At 35.0% G+C, this 17,717-nt stretch overlaps 3 protein-coding genes across 12 annotated transcripts; 2 read left to right on the top strand and 1 right to left on the bottom strand.

The window, feature by feature from the left end:
* The first annotated feature begins 255 nt into the window (after positions 1-255).
* Positions 256-5,041, top strand: LOC108329877 (autophagy-related protein 18d). 5 transcript variants are annotated; one of them, XM_052876856.1, is made up of 7 exons: positions 267-383; positions 1,008-1,099; positions 1,672-1,803; positions 2,305-2,489; positions 2,908-3,166; positions 3,818-3,941; positions 4,511-5,041. In XM_052876856.1, the coding sequence occupies exons 3-7, from the start codon at positions 1,734-1,736 to the stop codon at positions 4,584-4,586; spliced, it is 714 nt and encodes a 237-aa protein (XP_052732816.1). In that variant the 5' UTR covers positions 267-383; positions 1,008-1,099; positions 1,672-1,733; the 3' UTR covers positions 4,587-5,041. The 5 variants fall into 5 exon arrangements, with proteins under 5 accessions (XP_017419731.1, XP_052732816.1, XP_017419730.1 ...); XM_017564242.2 differs by having other exon boundaries at positions 256-278; positions 1,672-2,489; XM_017564241.2 differs by having other exon boundaries at positions 1,672-2,489.
* A 1,135-nt stretch (positions 5,042-6,176) lies between these two features.
* LOC108331473 (uncharacterized) lies at positions 6,177-13,716 on the bottom strand. Its single transcript, XM_017566173.2, has 6 exons — positions 13,373-13,716; positions 13,191-13,299; positions 12,995-13,086; positions 8,446-8,704; positions 7,198-7,341; positions 6,177-6,527 (listed from the first exon to the last, which is right to left on the bottom strand). Exons 1-6 carry the CDS (start codon positions 13,714-13,716, stop codon positions 6,435-6,437), a joined length of 1,041 nt encoding a protein of 346 aa, XP_017421662.1. The 3' UTR covers positions 6,177-6,434.
* Positions 13,617-17,685, top strand: LOC108331471 (uncharacterized). Of its 6 annotated transcripts, none has more exons than XM_017566167.2 (7): positions 13,617-13,756; positions 14,400-14,466; positions 14,815-15,290; positions 15,790-16,120; positions 16,514-16,612; positions 16,709-16,829; positions 17,156-17,685. In XM_017566167.2, the coding sequence occupies exons 3-7, from the start codon at positions 14,848-14,850 to the stop codon at positions 17,368-17,370; spliced, it is 1,209 nt and encodes a 402-aa protein (XP_017421656.1). In that variant the 5' UTR covers positions 13,617-13,756; positions 14,400-14,466; positions 14,815-14,847; the 3' UTR covers positions 17,371-17,685. The 6 variants fall into 6 exon arrangements, with proteins under 6 accessions (XP_017421656.1, XP_017421654.1, XP_017421659.1 ...); XM_017566165.2 differs by having other exon boundaries at positions 14,810-15,290; XM_017566164.2 differs by lacking the exon at positions 13,617-13,756 and adding an exon at positions 14,096-14,264 and having other exon boundaries at positions 14,810-15,290.
* Positions 17,686-17,717: the final 32 nt, after the last annotated feature.

Here is a 17,717-nt window from a genome sequence, read left to right as displayed (position 1 = left end):
ATTTGATTCAATTTTACAAAAATTAGAATCTAATTGAGACGCGGAACAAGAAGGGGCCTATTTGAGATTCTGAACGAAAATAGGGAGTTAAGGAGACATTAAACCTAAATTATAAATAAGTTTTTACATATTTCTTAATCATGTTTATTTTAATAATTTATATTTTAAATTTCATACTGTTAAAGAAACAGACATGAATTTGGATGGATCCAGTAAATCCTCCTATATAAAACCTTGAAAATAAAGAATTACAAACAAATAAGGAAAAGTCCGTAGAGGTATGATTCTGAATTATGAACACAACCGTTTGCTTCACCTTCACCATTCTGATCTCCACTTTCTTGCTCTTTCTAACACATGTGGTGCAATTTTGTGCATTTTAGGTTTTTCTTCTTTCGTCTTCTTCTTTTCTTTCTTTTTCTTTTTCTTATTATTGTTTTGGTTTGATGATTTTATGGTGCCCTTTTTCTTTATCACCCTCTACTGGGAATTTCAATTTTCATTTTCGATTTCGCAAACCCAAATAAACCTCTTCCTTTCTTAATTCGCCATTTTTGTTTTTAAGTAGTTTTGCCAATTTTTGCTTGTTTTTGGTGAAGGTTGCATCTTTCTTTTCAATATTGAGACTTTTTTATTAATTAGTGGGTGAAGTGAAGTTTGTTGCTGGAAAGAGTTTGAATTTACTGTCTTTCGTGGTCAAAGTTTTTCCAGTAATTGCTTCTCTGATACTCCCTCTTTGTCCAATCAGAATTAAACCATTACATGCAACATTGACAAGATGTAAAAGTTAGATACATTTAATTGATAAGCATTTACAATAAGCATTTTTGGTTGAACAATTACTGTTAAACTGGATTAACAATTACTGGAGAAGTATAAAATTATGATAAGAAATAAATCTGTTATCAATTTTTGATAGACATTTTGGTTGTTATATTAATTAGATAAATTGCCTTAAAATTGTTTTTTCATAACACTTGACTGATTAGTCTGTTTGAACTTTGAAGGACATCAAAATCTTGGATGTAGTTGAAACTGGAGCGCGAAAACAGATAGCTTGCAGGATAGGACTTAGGACTAACTATAGGATATATCTCAGGTACAGAAGTTTACAAAGGTTATGAAATAGAGACCCAAGTAATCAGGTTTAGAGTTTAAATGCTAAATATATGTGATGGGATCAAGAAAATGAGATCGGAATGGACTGAACTGCAGAAGGGTTCTGCTTCTTATCTGAATTGAAGAGTGTATTGTGCTGTTAATTGAAAAGGGTGTCTTTAGGGTTAATGATGCATCTAGCTGTTTAGGTAAAAGCTCAGTTTTTGTTGATTTGTTTATCTAAATAATGAGATGCTCCTATACTTGCAATACATTTTTTTATAGGTAATCTTTTTTTGCTGGCCTTAAAAAAAGATGTAAATTCTTTGCAATCTCATGGATTCCGGTACCTTCCTATGTATTTATTATCAACGAGTTTGAAGGACCATCATTAACACACTCAGTTATTGTAGAAAATGTATGAAGACAATTGCAATATATTTATTTGAATCTGTTAGTATGAGTTCAATTTTCTCCCACAATTATCATTTCCTAGTATTTAATCTGTAAGACTTTCTCATTAATAATTAATTTAAAGTAATATCAATGAATTTTTCTTGTCTGTTAAAACAGAAATCACCTTGTGGAACTTCACCTTCTATACCTTGGATAATTGAGGTTATTGAGTGCAGCAAATGCTGTCAGGTTCACCGACTCAAGGAATGTTTTCAAATTCAAGGATTGGAAACAGTGAATCTCCCAATAGTGGGGCCTCTTCTTCTTTTACCCAGCCTATTGTAGACATGAGTGAAAATGATGAAACAGAATTGCTCTCAATAACATGGAATCAGGACTATCATTGCTTTGCTGCTGGAACAAATCATGGTTTTCGTATATATAATTGTAAACCTTGCAAAGAAACTTTCAGACGTGATATGAAAGTTGGTGGTTTTAAAATTGTAGAGATGCTATTCCACTGTAATATTCTAGCACTTGTTGGTGCTGTAGCTAATTCACACTACCCACCAAATAAAGTTTTGATATGGGATGATTATCAGAGTAGGAGCATTTGTGAATTCACATTTAGATCTGAAGTTCGAGGAGTGAAATTAAGACGTGATCGAATTGCAGTTGTTCTTGAGCACAAGATATATGTTTATAGCTTTACAGATTTGAAGCTTCTTCATCAGATTGAGACTCTGGCAAATCCTAGAGGGCTGTGCTGTCTTTCACACCATTCAAATACATTTGTTTTGGTTTGTCCAGGTTTAAACAAAGGACAGGTTCGAGTTGAACACTTTGGACTGAACGTGACAAAATTAATCAGTGCTCATGATTCTCAAATTGCATGTTTCACTCTGACATTGGATGGACTCCTTCTTGCAACTGCTAGTATAACGGGCACTTTAATTAGAATCTTCAATACAATGGATGGAACTCAATTACAAGAAGTAGGTTATTATTGTGTGGATTGTATTGTTGTGTTAAATCATTATTAATTTATTATGTTTAACGTTCTGTTTTATACTTTCCTTTTAAGAGAATTTTAAAATGATTTTTCTTTTTCATTTCTGTACTATTGTGAATAATTTTTTGTTTTGTTTGCACACTCCCATTTGATATTTCATAAATATGACTAGGATATACCAGTCTCCTTTGCAACATTGGATGTCTTGTTACATTAATAATGTTTTATAGTTAATCTTTTTTACTGTCCTTATAAAAAGCTTTTACACCATAATAGTGTTGGGTTGTCCACAAAAATTCCAAAAGTTATATATTGTTTTCAGCAGGAATTGGTTTGATAATGTTTTAATAAATTTCCTCTTTTGTTTTCATGCTCTATGATGCATTCACTCTTTCTTGTAGGTAAGAAGAGGTGCAGATAGAGCTGAAATCAACAGTATAGCCTTTTCTCCAAATGTTCAGTGGTTGGCAGCATCAAGTGACAAAGGCACTGTTCATGTATTCAGCTTGAGAGTGAGAGTGTCTGGGGAGGATAGTTTGACTCAGCCAAATGTTGTTCAAGGTCCTGCACTGTTTCATCAGAATTCTTCTACTTCTTTGGATCCCTTGATTTCAACAAATACTGGCGCCAACCCCAATTCTACGTTTTCTTTCATGAGAGGTAACATAAATTTTCTTAAGTATAATGCTGTGAACGTTTGGAATCATCATAATTTAGTGATGCAATCATTTTATTCAGTTTATCCATTTGAATAGTTATCCAGGGAGCTATATTGTGTGTTTGATTTTTAAATAGAAACTTATATAGATGGAAGATCTTGACTGATTTATTCAATTCAGTTCAAATCATCTATCTGAAGTCTACTATTTTTGTACAAGTGCCAGGTATCAAACGTGATAATACATTGATTAAAAAGAATCAGCACCCTCTCTACCCTCAACAGTTGTGTCTGTGCATTCTTGCCCTCTGCTGATTGTTCATTCCTTTATAACACAAAATGCCAATTTCTTCAGCTCCATTAGATTTCTCTTTGGATTTGCTCGGGGATATATTTTCTGAACGCTAGATGTAATCAATGGCTCAGATACTTAGTTATGCATTTTTTGGTTCATATATAACTGTTAGGTGTTACCCTTTTAAAAATCAGCTCTTTTCAAACCAATGTTCATAATCTTTATTTTAAAGATATGGGATCTTGGGACGGTAAATCTGCTCATGGTTCTGAAACCTTTCTATTAAGTCAGGATATTTTGCACAATGTTCTTTGCGTATGATTTGTTGTGTGCTTATGATTCTTCCTTGATATTGTAGGACTTTTACCAAAATATTTTAGCTCAGAGTGGTCATTTGCACAGTTCCGTTTGCCCCAGAGCACCCATTTAATTGTGGCTTTTGGATCTGAGAACGATGTCATAATTGTTGGCATGAATGGGAGGTATGTGTATATTTTGTGGGATGCCCTTTTTTTTTTCTGAAATTGAGTAGTTGATGTTTGATTAAAATTTTCATAAGTTAAGATAAACATAATATCTTAGTGATGCATGCTGTTGAGATTAATGGCTAATTTAATATATAGTGGTGATCCAGGTAACAAATGTAGTTGTATCATTGAATAACTTTCGTTGAAAGCAAATTTTATAAACTTGTCATTGAATCGTGTGAACTTATTTTGGTGTTTGTGCATATTAGATAAAACATAAAGTAGATATTTAAAGTTCTACTTGAATAGTTGATAGCAAGCTTCAGGAATTGCATCTGTACAATTATTCTTTCTGTATAATTTGTTTCCGCATACACTCATGCAGAGGTTGATTTCATTTGCCTAAAAAAAGAGATATGTAATAGCCTCGTCAAGATCACTTATAGGAACTTAGTTTTCATCATGCTTGTCAACCTTACAACCCCTGATCGCTTTATTGTTTTCTTTGACATCAGCTTTATTCAGTTCTTTTCATTCTTGTTGACTTCACTCAACCTTTTCCCTATTGTGTTCTTTGATATCAGTTTCTACAGATGCAGCTTTGATATAGTTCATGGGGGAGAGATGATGCAGAAGGAGTGTGTTCGTTTCCTAAAATAAGCGATAAACAACTAGTTTCTCAACATCTTTGTCAAGCATCAACAACTCTCCTCAAGCGCTGTAAATATGTTCCAGCACCAAACAATAAACTGTTCACATCATCTGTGAAAATGATTCCCCGGTATTGGAGGATCTCGAGATACATTGTTGAATACCTTGTATATTTTGAGGAACAAATTAGATTGAAAAGGAGAAATACCAAGCAGCAGCTGCATCACAAATAAATCACTTGCTGGATATCTCTTTTATATCATAGTGGAGTGGAGTGCATCTTGTGTTGTGATATATTTTCATATTACGTGGGTACATTACATTCACATCATGTGTATCAGCTCAGGTTGTGCTTGGAACTCCTCAGTTGTATTCCATTTACTCGGATTTGGTCTGAGAAAACATACACAGAAACTGAAAACTTCTACTATCATTCCTTTTAGGTCTGAGAAAACTTACACAGAAACTGAACTTCTACTGTCATTCCTTTTGTACAGTATCAAAGTAACATGATTAGGTTAAATCATTTATTTAGTTTTTATAGTTAAACATACTTTAATTTTCAGTTTTTACACTTAAAAATCATCCAATTTAATCCTCGTACATATAATTTTTTATTTATTGTCTTAAGTTTAAAAATTAAGGATTAAAATAGTTTAAAATAGATTAAAATAGGGGGAAAAGATAAATCTTCTATGGTGGGAAAAGAAGTAGTTGCTTTATTGGTCTTTCCAAAACTAGAGAACCACATTTTTCACAATCTAGAGAAATAGTTGCTTTAGAAGAATCAACACAACCGATAAAACAAGAGAACCACATTTTTCATAATCCAGGAGCCTCATATCTAATTATGCAATTCATTAGAGTTATAACTTTCTTTTCATGATTTATTTGGTTTTCACTGTGGCAGGTTAATTTTTTTAATTCTTTATAACACGTTATCTCTAACGATTTTATTTTTCTGTAGTTCAATCTTGAGGTGTTCCTCTGATAATTTATTTCTTTGGTTAAAGACTGTTGCTTAAGTAATTATCTCTTGTATGTATATTTTCCCTTCAACTATAACTCAATTTAGTACATAAAGGTTGATTTGGTGGTAAAAATAATAGAGTAATTATCTCTTGTATAAACAATCTTCACTTCAACTATAATTTAATAAATAGAAGTTTACTTGGTGGTAAAAATAAAAGACTAAGATGAATAGATTGTAAGTTTAAATTCCCACAAACAAATATTAAGTATATGGATAAAAAAGTAACATAATACCATTTTTTTCAGTAAATCAACTAGATGATGTTCCAAAATCAGTTGCCACCATAGCTTGTAATCTCTAAAAGAGCGATTCATAAGAGTTGTGTTGGCCCGTGTAAGAAAAAAGGAATCTTGAATCTTTAGGATTTTGAGGTTTGATCAGGTTACTAAAATCTTACCATCACCATGCTATTATTATATGCAAATTATATACAAATTAGTAGGATATGGCAGACATCACAAGATAATGAGATGCATAGAGAGTGATTACTAGACAAATTTTGCAAGACGAACTAATTACAGCATAAAACGAATAAAAGAACCGGTAATACCTAAGTTTCTGTATCATAGAACTAAAATCTCTATTTATCAATTAAGTAAACCGCTTTGAAACATTGTACAGAAAATTTCAAGTAAGCAGCACTAAAGTAAAGATTTTACATAATAATGTGGGGGCTTCAAGGTAATATTTTTTGCACAAAATTTTGGCAATTATTGCTCCTTTTAGTTTGTTTACTTGTACTAGCATATCTTGATTGCTATAAACCTTCAAACCTTGCGTTCCCAGAACAAATTATTCAACAATATAGCATAATTTTGGTAAGGTCACAGCTTAGATCTTGTATGTTTCTCATCGAAAACAATCATCACCTTCCCAATAACTTTCCTATCTTTCATGGCAGAAAAGGCAAAGTTGGCCTGCAAAGATAAGCAATTGTTTACAACAGATTGCATTGAAAGTCTTGAAGCACAGAGATGTAAATAGGAAAATGATACAGATTTGTAAACATGTATACCTTTCCCATGAAAATACATATAACTGATAAATTCAACCAACGTATGGAAATGATTTAATTGTGAAGCAATGACTGTAATTTGTGTTGCATAATCACCCAATTAGCACGTTAATCAAATCTAAACTAAAACATAGTGAATAATAGAGAAAAAGGCACCAAAACTAATTAAAAGATAGTTCAATGCTCCATGCTTTTTATAGACTTAACCTTAAACTAAATGACCCCAGTGACTAAGTCTCTTTTTGAATAATTATACTAAATGACAATACAACAACTTCAGTGAGAAAGGGTAAGCATTAAGCCAGCGCTCAAACCACAATGGTGATGGACAGATGACAACCATTGCCACTCCATTCCGAAGGTTAAACTGAATTCACCTTTGACTGAATATGGCCACCTAACATGGTGATTTTAAGTATAGTAAAAGTGAAATATCTAAAAAGAAAAATACTTCCTTCGGTTACAACAGTAGTAAAATCCCTTTAAAATAAAGCCTCAGAATGTTTAAAGAATTAGAGAAAAATGAAAGAGACACAAATTAGTAGAAATGTTTTAACAAAGAAATTGCTGACCTCTGACGGGGGATATGAGTGAGAAATATGGATGGAAATCAAGCCTCTTGCCAACCAAGACAGTAGCTCCTTCACAGAATCTTCAAGAACACCTGGGCGGTGTATCTTATAGCTACCCCAGTAAAGGCCATGCACGGTCCAATTCTGGTATAATAATTATAAATAAAAGCAATCATAACCAACAATTTATACCATCTACTGCAGAATTAATGTAAATATGCAATGTAGGAAGCAAAACCCAAGGAATAAGTATAAAGATCCAAAGTTCTTACTAGTTCAGTTTGATGTTGGTATATATATAGTATTTTCCGCCTTAAAGAGTGTTTTTTCGTTGGATAAGGCAGCCATAAAGAGTGTGGTAGTGATTTAATCAACTTTAGTATAGTACAACTGTATCTTTATTCATCTTAAAGATATTATAGATTATATTTTAAAAATTAAAAAAAAAAATTGTCTTGAAGTTCAAATTGGTTTTGGGCCAGTTTAACTGATTATGAAAATGTCCAGTCTTTTTGAGTCAACGAACCAGCCACCAGGTCAATTCCTAGTCAAGTGGGACTGGTCAATCTGGTTGAGTTTCAAAATTATGACAATACACATATCATATAATATATATATATATATATATATATATATATTTTTTTTTTTTGTAGGGTTATACTACAAAGTATAACAGCCAATTTCTTGAATTTAATAGTAATATTTTTCCCCATCAAAAAGGAGGTGGGGAGACTCAATCAGTGCCCAATATTGGGCGACATACCAAGCCAGATGGAGCATTCTCATTATACATGCAAATAATATATATATAAAATTATGCTACATGATGATAATGGTGATCAAGGTATTTGTAAGCTAACTAAAAGATTATTAAATCACTAGGAAGCAGAGAACTACGAGTAATGCACAAATTGTATTTATGTAATGGTCTAGTGCATGTAATTGGGCCATTTATTTGAGAACCCAAGTTGGGATGCCTTTTGGTTTGCTAAAAACAAGCAGCATTCATAACAACAACAAAGAGTGGAAATAAGAGATTGAATTTAAATGAATGTGGCAGCCAATTGTCAAGTACAATGTGATTAAATTCAAATTTCAAATTTGTGTATTGCAGTGTGATTACAAATTTAAAGTTCATGTGAATAAACCATGACCAGATGAAACAACAAAGCATTACACAATTTAGTGATCAAGCAAATTAGGTTAGACAAGACAAATTCATGGTCTTAAACTTAATTTTCACCGTACCTTAACAAGAGCTACGTTAACAGGGATGACAGGAACTTCACCACTTGCAAACCCAATTATGAGAATGTTAGCTCCCCATTTTAGAAGCCGCAAAGATTCTTTAGTGAGTTTACCTCCAACCGGGTCATACAGGACATCAACCCCCTTAAGCCTTCTAGTCTGAAGGAACTTCTTCACACTCTCTGTTACATTTTCACTACCCAAGTCCACCACATGATCAACACCAAGAGATTTCAAAAGTTGCACCTTTTCAGCTCCCCTGATAACAGACCACAAAACAAAAAAGACTCAACTCACTAGTAGATAAGGATAACTATTAAATGTTTGATCATCCGAAATCACAATAAATATCAGCTAATATGATTCTAGTTAAATATTCGTATGTTTGATCCCTGCGTGAAAAAATTGATTCTAAGTCCAAAATTGATCTTGATTTTAAGGAACTTTGCTTTGATAAAGCATTTTTACACTAGATTTACGACTAACTTCTTTTTAGACTAGACACATCCAAACATAGACGCCTTTCACTTCAAAATCAATTTTAACCAACTAGTGTGTTCGGATTCCCATCAAGCATGTTCAGATGTGGATCCCTTGGTCCTATTTCTTGTCTTTAAGATTGACTTTTTGACATAAATTCTGGGACAAGTGTGGATCTCCAATGCTTACCAAACAGGAACAGAATTAATTTATTCTGAATCAGTGCTACAAAGATTCATCCAAAGACACATTTAAGGTATATTTTGTAGGTGAGAATTAGAGGAAAGGTGATTAGAAACAAGCTGGACGGTTTGGAGGAAGAAAAATAAAGTGAAAATAAGTTTAAAAATAATGGAATTTATTGTACAATTTATCATCTATTTCTACTAATATCTTTCTCTCTTCATCTCTTCATTGTTTTTCTTTCCCTGATACCTTTTGTTGAGAAGAGAGAAATCAATAAGGCATACAATGAATTTTTTGTATTTTGACCACATAAATACAGGCATTCAGTTATTCTATTCTAAGCTGACAACATAAATATAAAATCAATATAATAGATGCTAATAGCATCGACTGATTCTAGCCTATCTACAAAATTTTATCACTCTTTCTCAAGCAGAAGCATATAAGTTATATGTACCAAGCTTGTTACACATGTAGTTTATTTGAGGACCCCTTAGTGACTTAGAAAATATATATACCAGTTGATCATGAGAACTGACAAAGGTAGCAGATATTTCCCCGAACATGACTTTCTCTCCTGACAAAGTCAGAATCAACTACAATATTCTTCATCTTTTCATGGAATACTAGATCTGAGGCAATATCTATGGCAACCTGATTATCAACATATAATTGATAAGTGTGTAATCTCCCCAAACATTAGTTCTTGAAACACTTGTTTGGGTCATATAAACATGACTGCCACATCCATAGCCCAATACTCTACCTTTCACACTTGACTGACTACAATTTTTTTCTCCTTTCTTTCCAAAGAAACAAGGTCAGCTCTGACAAATATGCAAAACTCAAATGTGGATCTGCCATCGGTGGGGAAGCCCGCCCAATCTTCATTGGAATACTCCACAATTTGAGTATATCCTTTGGCTTCAAACAAAAGACAAAGCTCATTTGATGTATCGAACAATACAAGTCACCGCATGATAGGATATAATATGATAGGTTACAATGAGTAATAGGTGTGTAGGAAAGAGAAAACAGTTTAGGAATTAATTGCTCAGTTTAGGAATTAATTGTTGTTGGGTAGTTAGAAGTGGTTTGCCTTTATAAGAAGGCAAGGGGGGTCTAGTAGAGAGGAGAGTTTTGGGATATTGATTGTAGACAGATTCATTAGACCTGTGAAGGGGATTATGCCCCTGGATTGTTATTGTATAGATAATTTCTTACTGTGAATAATACAGATTCATTTCATTCTTTCCTATCTACTGTTTTGAGAGAGTGTGAGGGAGTTCTTGGCTAGGTTTCTCGTTCAGAAACCTAACTTCTCAAAAACAGCAGATAGCCCAATTTTGTGAAGTCCTCAAAATCTCAACTCTGACTTTATCGGCTCTTGTAGCAACAACACTTTTGGCAGCTGCTCCATCCACTTGCAAACTCTCATGAAAAATTTCCACACTCCCCATCTGTGTTACTGCTGCCCAACTCTCACATAGAATGCTTCTTTTGTTCCCTTCAACTATCTTTAGTAGAATTGTGGCCAGATTTTTCCAAGAAAGGTTCTTGGATTTTTTATGCCAAGTCTTGCACCCCTGGACTACATTTTCTTTGTTGTTTGGGTGTGCTTTTGTTGCTCCTTTGGTGTTTTGAACTGCAGAAGCATTGGCTGCCCCTGTTGTTTGATCTTTGGTGTCAATCCCTTCATAAGTGGTCAAGTCTTGTCTTTTCACCCACGAAAAAACTGGTGTCTCCTCACCCTTCCTAGCTCCATTATTGTCAATGGCATCCTCTCCTTTTTGCTCCCAATTGCTTGAATTTTCTCCTTTCCTTTCTTGATATCTTGCAGCAGGTCCTCTCTTGCCCTGTAAACAGACTCCACTGGGTTGCTCTTTGACACCACTGTTTTAACCCCAGGCCTCAACAATTCTTCCCCTTTCTTTATTGTTTTGACATTCCCACCACAACCTACCACTCTATCTCCACTACCAACAACAACTTTTGCAACTTTACTTGGAGAAACAAGAGTCACAACCTTCCCATCATGATCTTCACCTGATGTATTTTCCCTACCAACCTTTGTCACCCTATCCACCCTTGCAGCAGAAACTTCTGCAACTTTCTCAGCAGCAGCTTCTGTAACTCCTGCAGTTTGGGCTAACTTCTCAAAAACAGAGCCTCTATCTCTTTCTCCGAACCCCCTTATCAATACCTCTTTCAGCCCTTTCCAAGAAAGGTTCTTGGTTTTATTTTTCCAAGCCCTGAACCAATAAATTGTGCCTCCCTCCATGCAGCTGTAAGCCAACCTGCGCCTCTCCTTCTCTGTGACATTTTGGGTGTCAAAAAACTTCTCAACCTGAGAGATTCATCCCAACGGGTCCAGCCCCTCAAACCTGGGCAATTCTACCCGCTGCCTCCAATTCTGTTCACCCCTGTCTTCCTCCAGCTCTTCTTCTGAACCCTCTTTCTGTCCTTTCATGACAAATTTCTCACTTTTTTCTAAGCCCTTTATGTGAATCTTGATTTCTTGCAGCATTTCTCTCATTTCTTGCATATTTCTTCTCCATTCTGCCATGCTCATTTTCGATTCGCTGGTCCTCCTCTCCAAGGTATTGTCTCTTCCTTCCATCATGCTTCTCTACCAAAGATCCAACACTCCTCTCCTAAGGATATCCTGCAGGCCTCTCCTAAGCGGATCCGGCAGGTCGGACCAATTTGTTAGGTTTCTAAACGAGAAACCTAGCCAAGAACTCCCTCACACACTCTCAAAACAGTAGATACGAAAGAATGAAATGAATTTGTATTATTCACATTAAGAAATTGTCTATACAATCACAATCCAGGGGCATAATCCCCTTCACAGGTCTAATGAACCTGTCTACAATCAATATCCCAAAACTCTCCTCTCTACCAGACCCCCCTTGCCTTCTTATAAAGGCAACCCACTTCTAACTACCCAACAACAATTAATTCCAAAACTGAACAATTAATTCCTACACTAAACGATTAATTCCTAAACTGTTTTCTCTCTCCTACACACCTATTATCCATTATAACCTATCATATTATATCCTATCACCGCATCATGATGTTCCTTAACTGGAGAGTTAAGGAACTCACTTACTACACTTGCATGTCATTTGAGATATCCGGGTAGATAACAGTAAGGTAGTTCAAATTCCCTACCTTCCTTTCAGATAGATGCAACATGAGTAGTGACCCACAAGTATGATTAGGGTTCCCTTCTCGTGAGGATCTTAATACCATGTTAAGAAGAAAGAAACGTAGAAGACATACCATGAATTTGGTGTTTAGACCACAACAAAGCTATTCAATCTATAAGGGAGACAACATAATTACAAAATATTCATTATCCTATTTTAGGTTAATAACTCAATCACATTACGTGATTCTAATATCATCCATTACTATATCTACATCATTCTAACACCTATTGCTATGGAGTTAGCTCATAAATTCACTACAGAGCATCTACCCAAAGCCAAAGCCATTCAGACCAGTCAATTTTCAACCTCATACTTTGTAGATGTCGTGATGACTGAATTTTACGTTCACCACACAAATTCCCTGTAGAGCTTCTACCACAAACAGAATTGATAATAGAGAAAACTACAAGTGCTAGACAATTGAAGGTAATTAGAGGAAGAACAAGAAATAATCGCACACAGAAGTAATGTGTTTGATCAAGATTTTATTCAACCAATTCTTCATATTTATAATCTACACTTCATTTCTAGCAACTTTTAGTCGTCTTTTCTATTTCTATCCATCCTAATTCTCTCGTCGATATCAAATAAGGACCTTAGCCATCATGCCATTGCACCACCATATGCAATCCATATATCAAAAAGTAGAAAACAAAAGTTACTACCTAGCCACAGCAATGACAATGGCCCCACAAGCTTTTCCAATTTGCACAGCAGCAAGGCCCACACCTCCAGCTGCACCCAAAACCAACAACACCTGCAACACAGTTCCATAACTCATTTAAACACAAAGAGACAGAACAATAAGTATTATACATACACAGCAACAAGTGAATCAAATTCAAAGCATAGCATATATACTTGACCAGAGGCCAATTGGGCCCTGTGGACGAGTGCTACATGAGAAGTGCCAAAAGCCACAGCAAGTGCTCCAGCAGCAACAAGATCGCAACCTTGGGGCACCCGAAACCTTCAAAGCCAACAACTTTACACTATAAAACTCCAAAACCCAACATTAAAAGGTAATAGGAGCGGAATCTCACAACTGGGACTCGTCCACGACGATGAACTGAGCGAATGAGCCGAGTCCGGCGAAGGAACAAACGGGGTCCCCGACTCGGAAGTTCGAAACTTTGGGGCCAACGGCGTCGACGTAACCGGAAAAATCGGAGCCTGGGATGAAGGGCAAAGAAGGTTTCTCTTGATACTTACCCAAAATCTGCAGGTAATTGGCAAAGTTCAAGCTTGTGGCTTTGATTCTGACTCTTACAGCGGTGGGAGAATCGAGTTGGGGAATTGGGTGATTCTTTGACAAAACTATTGAGCTATCGTTGTCTTCCAAACTCACCGTTGGATCACCCAGTTTTCTGCACAATAGTGCCTCCATTTCTCTCTGTTGTCTTTGATTTACCAGAGAAATATTTCAGGTAAAAGCTACTAACCTAAACAAGGAAAAAAATTGGGTCGAGAATTACACAGTTACAAACTCTCCCTTCTATTTCATAATTGAAGTAAGTAAAAAATAAAAAAAGTAGCTTTTTATTATTTAAACGTCATGCTATAATTTAATCAGAGATCAACATCTCAGAAACAGATGTAATCATCCCAAAAATCAGAAAACAAGGGGATTCCTATTATAAAAGACGATACATTATCACATGTATCTATTTATTTATAAGTGCATGATATTGACTCCGAAAAAGAACTAAATTAGATGTGATAAAGAAATCATATATCTCGAGCACTTTCCCTAAAATATCTGTAATTTAAGAATGTTTGTGGTTAAAACCTTAGTGGTTTAAGTGCACTGTTCTTTACTTATTTTAGTACTGCTGGTAGTTGTATTCTATCCGTTTGAAAACCATAAAGCTGAAACTCGATCCAACTTTAAGAAAAGCTGACAGAGGTTGAAGATATTGGAGTGAGACGATGAGGGTAATGCTATTTTGTGGGAAACTGAGTTTTCTTACCCCTTCTCCTACTCTCTATATATCTCATGGCAAAAGTTCTACCTTTTTATATACACACAAGCACTCTTCTTCTCTAATATCTCCGAACTATGCTACTCAGAACAAACGATTCGTTGTTTCTGCTTCTTCAGCTCCATCACTGAGCGGTTCAGGAGCTGAATATTCCGGTATAGTTTATCTTCAACTTTACCATGTCTTCATTTCTGTTTTCCATTTTTCTTTTATGTTAGTTAATGCTCGTTTGTAGTCCGTGAATTGCTATTGCTTCCCTTTCTCTCTTTATTTGATGGGAGGAAATATCAATGAATTATCGGAGAAAAAACCTACATAAGTTCTCTCGTTTTCTATAGTTTCATTCTGGTTTGGTTACTACGACATACTAGGAGAGGGAGACAGAAAAAATGGATGCAATTTTTCATTTGGGAATTTTGTTTTTTTTAATTGGAGAAAAGTCGTTATTGTTGCTAGGTTACTTACATGTGTGCTTAATGTTGAACCCCATATCTGCAGAGCAGTTGGTGGATGTGGGAGCAGAAAAGAAAAAGAAAATGATTGCAGGCATAGATCAGGGGGAATTAGTGGATCCAAAGCTTTTAGCTGATCCAGACAGTTGTTTTTGTGAGTTCAATGGAGTGCATATACACCACAAGATATGTGAGGCTGAATCCCAACCACAAAGCATGCTCCAGAGTCACACTGTTTCTCATCAAATCAAGAAGCTAGGTTATCCAATGATCCTGTTACATGGGTTTGGAGCTTCAGTTTTTTCATGGAAACCAGTTATGAAGCCTTTGGCAGAGGTTGCTGGTTCAAAAGTTCTTGCTTTTGATAGGCCAGCCTTTGGATTGACATCAAGGGTAAATTTGTCTAAGCATCCTTCTTCAGAAACGGAAGACACAAAACCTCTGAATGCATACTCAATGGCATTTTCCGTGCTTGCTACCCTGCATTTCATTAAATTGCTAAATGCTGAGAAGGTGATTTTAATGGGGTATGTGAATATTCTTTCTTCTGTTTTACCTAGTGGCTTTGTTTTTCTGAGGCATCAAGCAGTTTTCAGCAACGCAAGTAAAGCATACTTCCACTCTATTTATAACATGACAGATAAAGGGGAGATTATAAGTTGCATCCCTGCATATGGATATGCATCTGATTATCTTTCATTTATGAATTGCTGCATTAATCTAATTTCGTTTTTCAAATCATGTATTTTAAATTGGTCAACCTTTCTTTTTCACCATTATGAAGTCATAGTGTAAGGATTCAGAAATTAATACAAGAATGCCTCCTGTAGGAAAAATAAAATTACTTATATTTCTCCTGATATTGTATTTCATGTTCTTCATCTTAACCTATCTGGCCGTTGAATGCATATTTTAATGCTGTATATCTGGCAATGGATTAATAACAATGTAAAGAAATATATTTTCGTATGCCTATGCACATTAATCCTTTCTAGAAGATGAGATGTCTCCAAAATGACATGCCAGGCACTCAGCTGGTTCACTTGTAGCAGTTAATACATATTTTGAAGCTCCTGAGCGTGTTGCTGCTCTGATACTAGTTGCCCCAGCAATATTTGCTCCACTTACTGCACCAAAAATTGTAAAAGAAAATCAATCAAGGAATGATAACCAAAGGAAAGAAGACATTTCAATCAGAAAAAATCCAATTTTGGGACTTTACGAGATGCTGTCCAAGATTACCAAGTATATTGCAGAAGCAATAACACAAATGATGAAGTGGACAGTAGATATCCTCAACTCGTTGTATAGGAAATTTTTATCAGCTATCCTTCGTTCTTCCCTAGCAATAATGCTGGTAATAAACTTGTTCATTGTAATGCAGTACCAATATTCAATTGTGTTATCTCAACCTTCTCGGTTCAATCATTTTTGGAAAATAAATATTAACAAGGAATTGTTGGCTCAAATGCAACTACACTGAATTAGTGAAAAACATTAGTTGTTATTCCATACAATTCCTTTTCTCCAATTTTGGTTTTAATAATTCATAGGTTGAAATGGAAATTTGATGAACAGATAGTAAGCTACACAAGTAAAATATGGTTAGATTGTTTGTTGATTTATGACTCTTTTTCATATTTTGGCTTCTGAATTTGTTTAGACTCCAATTCTTAAACTGACATGGTCAATAATTTGTGATGAGTTGTACTTGTTGGACTGATGGTCCTTTTCTTCACATGAATCTCAGGTAAGAATGGCAATTGATAAGTTTGGTACTGCTGCTGTTCGAAGTGCATGGTATGACCCAAAGCAGGTCTCTGAGCATGTACTTGGTGGTTATACAAGGGTAATTTCATGTGATTTCCTATTTTCCTATTTTGTCCTTTTTGTTCTGTCCTACTCGAATGGTTAGTTCTCACCTGGATGTTATCAATAAATACAGCCTTTAAGGACTAAGGATTGGGATAGGGCATTGGTGGAATACACTGCAGCAATGCTTCTAGATGAGGAATATAAAACAAAGACACCACTTTCTAAAAGACTTCACGAAATATCATGTCCTGGTAATGTCATTAATCCTACGTATAGCCACTTTCATTTGCTTTTTTATCCTGCACTTGCTAGCTTTTACTACTAATAGATAGTAAACTATGAGAGATGGAAGACATCCTAGAATGACAATATGCATGTTTTAATAAACTGAGAAAATCAATCAGCACGTTTTGATTTATTGATTTGTTTTATAGTTACTTTTTATTTCATTGGATTTCTGTGTTCTTGTTCCTGAGTTCATATCAAATGATACAACTCTTTCCAGTAGCAATCTGAACCCTTTTGATAGATTAGTTGAATCTTTAGCACAATTGATGATGGTTGTTTAAATAAACAGTTCTGATTGTAACTGGCGATACTGACCGACTAGTCCCTTCGTGGAATGCTGAGAGACTTTCACGAGTCATACCAGGAGCATCATTCAAATTAATTAAGCAATGTGGCCATCTTCCCCATGAAGAAAAAGTGGAGGAATTCATTTCAATTGTTGAAAACTTCCTAAGAAATTTAGTCAGTGATTCAAACGAACAATGTCTACAACAAGCAATTTGAAATTCCTACTACTCAAGCATCCCAATTTTTTTCTGCATAGAAGATTGATATTGTATAGGCTGGTGCAAATGCAGTTTGATCAGATTGACAAAGATTCACTGAAGGCATATTGATGCACACTCATTAAATTTATCAAACGCAATGTTGTTATATTACTGGTAGATTGCTATAGTGCAAATCCTCCCTATGTTTACCAGCCAGAATGAATGATCTGTGTCTCCGTTCAAATTATTGGCTATTCAACCCTAGCATAAATGTCTCGGGGATGTAAAAGGACATACGATTTAACAAGTGGTATTTAATTTATGTATTTGATTTTGGGATGTGGCTAACTTCAGACAGTACAG

This window comes from Vigna angularis, chromosome 4 (genome assembly GCF_016808095.1).
Source record: "Vigna angularis cultivar LongXiaoDou No.4 chromosome 4, ASM1680809v1, whole genome shotgun sequence".
Classification (NCBI taxonomy): domain Eukaryota; kingdom Viridiplantae; phylum Streptophyta; class Magnoliopsida; order Fabales; family Fabaceae; genus Vigna; species Vigna angularis.
Note: the sequence above shows the minus strand (reverse complement) of the source record. Positions and strands in the feature narration are given on the sequence as shown.